General features: G+C 33.6%; 1 protein-coding gene across 1 annotated transcript; it reads right to left on the minus strand.

The window, feature by feature from the left end:
• Window positions 1-3,923: 3,923 nt before the first annotated feature.
• On the minus strand, window positions 3,924-5,939 carry LOC125852325 (probable isoprenylcysteine alpha-carbonyl methylesterase ICMEL1). The gene is made up of 4 exons (XM_049532077.1): window positions 5,872-5,939; window positions 5,623-5,766; window positions 4,464-4,554; window positions 3,924-4,351 (listed from the first exon to the last, which is right to left on the minus strand). Exons 2-4 carry the CDS (start codon window positions 5,760-5,762, stop codon window positions 4,196-4,198), a joined length of 387 nt encoding a protein of 128 aa, XP_049388034.1. The 5' UTR covers window positions 5,763-5,766; window positions 5,872-5,939; the 3' UTR covers window positions 3,924-4,195.
• Between the last annotated feature and the right edge of the window lie 40 nt (window positions 5,940-5,979).

Genomic DNA, 5,979 nt, shown 5'->3' on the forward strand with positions numbered 1-5,979 from the left:
ATTATATATATATAGGAACAAGTTTCTAAACTATTTTTTAAATAATAGTACAAGATAACAGATTCCATTAACAAATAAAGTAGTCTTATGTTCGAATCTGACAATATTATACTATAATCAAAAGGTTCAACGGCTAGAACGGTCAGAATTGACATAAATGTGAGTTATCATATAAAGGGAGAAGTTAGCACTACTTGGTGAAATAGGTTGAAGTATTTCGTTATCTGGATCAATCAACCTATTTTAGTTCGCTTTGTGTCATTTGATTTTAGAAAATTCATTGGATAGTATAGTTGATTTACATCTAACTATATCGAGGGAATATCTTTAACACTAGAACCCATAGGAACATGACCCTTTTTTGTGAAAAATATCTTCTGAATTATCATCACATCATTGATAGACACAAAAAGCAAATTTTGATATCGACTATATGAAAAACTCAAAAATATTGCTTGGATAATTTTTTTTGAGTGAGATGTACACAATCTTCCTAGAGAAAAGAGCACCTTGCATCTTGCATCTACCTTTTTCACATTCCTCCCTCTTGCTCGTTTATCCATAGCTCTCTCATCTTAATGAAACTTTCTATGCTTTGAATTTTTTTCTTTGTTTTGAATGTTAAAACGATAGATCTTTCATTTATTGGTGAATCGATAAATCCGCTTCAATTTGATTAGGCTAGAAAAAAGGTTTTGTAACAGCAACACACAGAGGTAGTAGAAAACGACTTAGAAGTATATTACAATAAGAATAATTGAGTGAAGGGTTTATTCCTTCCAAGGGATTTAAATTACAATATTTAAAGGCAAATATAATCTTTTGATAATGTTATTTAAGGTTGATGAAATAGGAATATTTTGATGACATGACATAGTGAGTGCGATACACACATTTGTGGCAAATAAAAGGCTTTATATATTGAGTAATTATAGAGATCACACTTGTTTAAGAGCTAATTACTTATATTCGAGCTAGTTTATAATATTATGAAATTTACCAGATTTTGGACTTCGAATGCATGTATCTTACACATCCTGATACATCAAGATACATATGTATCTCTTGTGCGCACATCCAGATACATGTATCTCGGATATATTATGTCAAAATTAGGTGTAATTTATTTTAGATACACTGTACTAAAATGAATTTGCAAGTATCTGGTTCTCTCACTCGCATCCCTCCTATCTCACTCTCCTCTCTCCTTGTATTTGGTATCCCAGTGTGCAATACCATTGGATTGAATTCAATTGAAGGTTAAACATGCTTATACCAGGAATCAAAAGGTCCTAAATAATTTTTTTACCAATTATTTGAAAGTAGCTACTAAACGTATTAGTCGCTGCTAATACTTATAATAGTCGCCACTAATAGTTCCATTTAGTGGCAACATCTGTCGCCGCTAATACTTATAATAGTCGCTACTAATAGTACCTTTTAGTGGCAATATTAGTCGCTGCTAAAAACTTAAAATAGTCGCCATTAATAGTCTCTTTTAGTGGCAACATCAGTCGCCGCTAACACTTTTAATAGTCGCTACTAAAAGTATCTTTTAGTTGCAACATTAGTCGCCACTAAAATTTAAAATAGTCGCCACTAATAGTAGCATTTAGTGGCAACATTAGTCGCCGCTAATACTTAAAATAGTCGTAGTAGCATTTAGTGGCAACATTAGTCGCCGCTAATACTTAAAATAGTCGCCACTAATAGTACCTTTTAGTCGCCACTAATAATACCTTTTAGTGGCAACACTAGTCGCCGCAAGTACTTATTATAGCTGCCACTAATAGTTTTTTATGTGGCAACACTAATCACCAAAAATCTATAGACCGTATCACCAAAAATCCATCGATAAAATTTGGGTTTTCCCGATTTGGACCTCGTTTGAACTTTAAAATGCAGACGTTTACCCTTTCGAAAAAACTTACGCCATTAATAAGGTTTTAACGAATGGCCACAAAAAATTTCGGTCAGAATCCCGTCTCACCAAAAGTCCATGGACTATATAGCACATGAAAAACGATAAAATTTGGGTTTTCCCGCTCTAGGCCTCGTTTAAACTTGAAAATGCAGATGTTTGCTCCTATGGACCAACTCACGCCATTAATAAGGTTTTAACGGACATCTACATAAAATTTCGGTCAAAAACTAGTTGAAATTTCGTATCACCAAAAATTCATAGATTATAGCACACGAAAAACTGTAAAATTCATGTTCTCCAGCTCTGGGCCTTGTTTCAACTTGAAAATGCAGACATTTGTCGCTCCGGACCAACTCATAACATTAATAAGGTTTTAACGGATGCCCACAAAATTTTTTAGCCAAAAACCCGCCGGAATACTGAATCACTAAGAATCCATAGACTATAGCACATGAAAAATGGTAAAATTAAGGTTTTCCCGCTCTGGACCTCGTTTGAACTTGAAAATGCAGACGTTTGCCCCTCCAGACCAACTCACGCCATTAATAAGGTCTTAATGAACTCCTACAAAAACCCGCCAGAATCATGTTTTACCAAAAATTCATGGACTATAGCACACAAAAAATGGTAAAATTTGGATTCTCCCACTCTAGTCTGAATCTCATATCATCAAAAATTCATACACTATAGCATACGATAAGTGGTAAAATTCAGATTTCCCGCTCTACACTTTGTTTGAACTTGAAAATGCAGACGTTTACCCCTCCGAACCAACTCACGCCATTAATCACCTCCATTTTTTCTTTTTCTTTTTTCTGGGGTAGGGGTAATCACCTCCATTTTTTCTTTTTCTTTTTTCTGGGGTAGGGGGGGGGAGGCTTGGGCTAACATTTATAGGAAACTTGCATATCCTTCGCTAACTAGTTTATCGATATGATTAAAATATGTATTATTTATATATTTTCTTTGTATATGTACTATATATATTATGTATATGATATGTATACTATATATATACTTTGATATATGAATATGTATACATGTTTAGTATAAAATAAATACCATACACTATATATTGTATATATATTTTATAAATTAGATGACTGAATGATATTTGGTTGTAATGTTTTTGTATATTTAATTTATAATATTTTACTTGGTCAAGTCCTCTCAAGTTGATGACTATGATGTTTTCAGTCTTGAATAAGTTTGTTTGGTCAAATTTCTAAAATTAACTTATTTTGAAAAGTGTTTTATTTTTTGTGAGTAGGTTATTTTTGTGTATGACTAATCAATTTATAAAAATACTTGTAAGTAGCAAATCAATCGAGCTACTAAAATCTCTGTATGTTAAGAAATGAAACTTGTGTCCGACTCAAATGGTCTTTAACAATAATTAATTAATAGTAATAGCTTAATTGCCGCTAAATATGTACTTTTAAAGGCAATTATTAACACTCTTTATAAATGTCCCTAAAACTTATAGCGACATTTGATCCAATGACAATTAACTAATGTCAGTAAAAGTTTTACCTCTCTTTATTAATGTGCATATTTATTGTTGTTAAAGACTACTTTTATGATTTTTGTTTTTTTTCTTAGGGCTTGAATTGGATTGACATAAATGAAACTTCTTGTGGTCCACTTTTCATGTGCTAAGTTTTTCCAAGTTGAGAAGTACCTAATTTATTATATATGGAATAGTCTCACCCGTCCGTAGATTAGTCTATACGCGCATAAAATATTCATACCAATTTTAATAATTTATCATAATTAAATAATAAATTAAGGTAATAATATGTATGTAATTGATTATTTGTGAAGATATATGACATATATTTATTAGATGATATAAAAGTAAATTTTATCTACTAAATTTTGTGGACTTCATTTGCCATGATATTAATTACGTGTGCTGAATTTTGCAATCTGAAAAGTTTAAAAGATCGGGCATGATGGTAATACGAGTCGATGATAAAAATCAATATATTTGGATGAAAGAAAATATAGCTATTTGAAATAGGAACACACACATAGGTAATAGAAAAATACTCAGAAGTATATTACAATAAGAATAATTGAATGAAGGGTTTTTTTCCTTCCAAGAATAACCTATTTGTATGGCTACTTTTGTTAGCAAGTCCACTTTAAACTAACTAAAACAAGGAATAAGAGGATCAAAATTAATCTAATTGAAAGCTTTGGCGATTCATCGAGCTCAAAATGATCCAATTGAACACAATGGATTATGGTACAATAGTAGAATGATCGTTAAAAGGGGCTTACACTTCGAGCCATCTTCAACATGAACTCAGGTACAAGTCGTTTTCTTGGAGTCGAATTTGCTCTAATGGTTTCAGAGCTATCACCATGAATCAGCGTAATTAGATCATCTAACATATCATCTATTCCACCTCTCATTGGATCCTAAACGTTACCAAAGCAAGAATCAGAAGAGAAAAAATCAAGCGCGGATAAGGGAAGGACTATAATGTGTATAAGAACTTTTCGCGATATAAGCAAATGAGGCATCAGTTACCTGAAGAAACAAATCTGTATGTGTCTTTCCTTCATAGAGGATACATTCTGCTTTGACACCGAGAGCTTTAAGAGTATCAGCAAAACTCTTGCTGGATTGAGTGAAATACGTACATTAGCAAACTTTGCAAAAGATGTTTCGATCTACACAGTATATATACTATTTGAAAAGAATAACCGTGTTACTCTGTTAGAATAGCACAAAACAAGCACATGGCATTTCGAAAGAAAGTCCTCCTAATTGAAGGTCAAGTGTCTACTGTTCATCTCATCGATACATTATCCAACTAGTTTGGACCTTGTGGAGATCATTTTATGGGCTACCTTTCCATACTACATGCAGCCACTAGGTTCTACGGTTAACTAACCAGTTTTGCTCTGCTCCATAGTTTATGTATCTAACCTATACAGCCTATATCCTAGTGGCATAGGCTGGCTGCATCCAGTGGAAATCCCTCAAAATGGAGGATTTTTAGCAATCGAAACCATCTATCCTCATTCTTGGTTATATTGGTTCTGCCTGTGACTTGCGTTGATGCAATAATAAGTTTTGCAACGAAAGTTCTGATATATGATGGGTGGAGGGCCACAGACAGACATGAAAAGTCCCAATGAATTGGATATATAGGGTTGGCGGTGGCAGGTAATTGAGGACAACGAGGTGTTCATACAAAAAGTAAGACTTATATTGGACCTCGGGGCCTGAGTTAACCTCAAAAATTAGCTCATGACTCTGACTTCGGTACCTTGTTAAGAAATGAAATATGGGCCTAACTCAACCTCAAAAGGTAGCTCAGGAAGTGATGATTGATATAACAACTCATTCCTCAACCAATGTTGGACACTTAGCAAACATTAAGGGTCTACATGAAATGCTATTAGTAGTTACCATTTACTAAGGAAATCTTCAACCAGTCAAATTAGTTGAACTAAAATGAATGGCAATGGCCTGAATATCTAGTTCAGATAAAAACTCATTCCAACTTAGTATATCGAGCATACACTCATGGCGAAGTTGAAACTATAAAGCATAAAAGTTACTCTCCGTCCCAATTTATGTGGCACTCTTCCGTTTTAGTCAACTCCAAAAAGGATGACACATTTATATATTTAGTAACTGAATTGTACAGTAAATAAGTGCAGGAAGAGGAGGTCTAGACCTGGAATCACACGGAATGGAATAATCGGCAGTACCATGGAAAAGGACCATAGGAGGAAGAAGAGAGACAGCATTTTTTGTGTTTGGGTCCTGAGCCATTAATTCTGGTGAGTATTGTCTCAGACCCTGTTCCCCTTCCATTATACTGTGCAAGTGCTAAAACCAATATCAGCGATATGTACTGGAAAAATTTAATAGCAATATGCGTTTGTAAAAGCATTCAAGTACCAGAAGTCAGTAATATATATACCTTAGAAAAATTGAACGGTACAAACCTCGGCAATGGAAGTGATCAACAAGCTTAAGGATATTATACCTGCTCATGTGTTGAAAAATGGTGTATTAGTTCAATCAATTC

This window comes from Solanum stenotomum, unplaced genomic scaffold (assembly GCF_019186545.1).
Source record: "Solanum stenotomum isolate F172 unplaced genomic scaffold, ASM1918654v1 scaffold33904, whole genome shotgun sequence".
Lineage (NCBI taxonomy): Eukaryota > Viridiplantae > Streptophyta > Magnoliopsida > Solanales > Solanaceae > Solanum > Solanum stenotomum.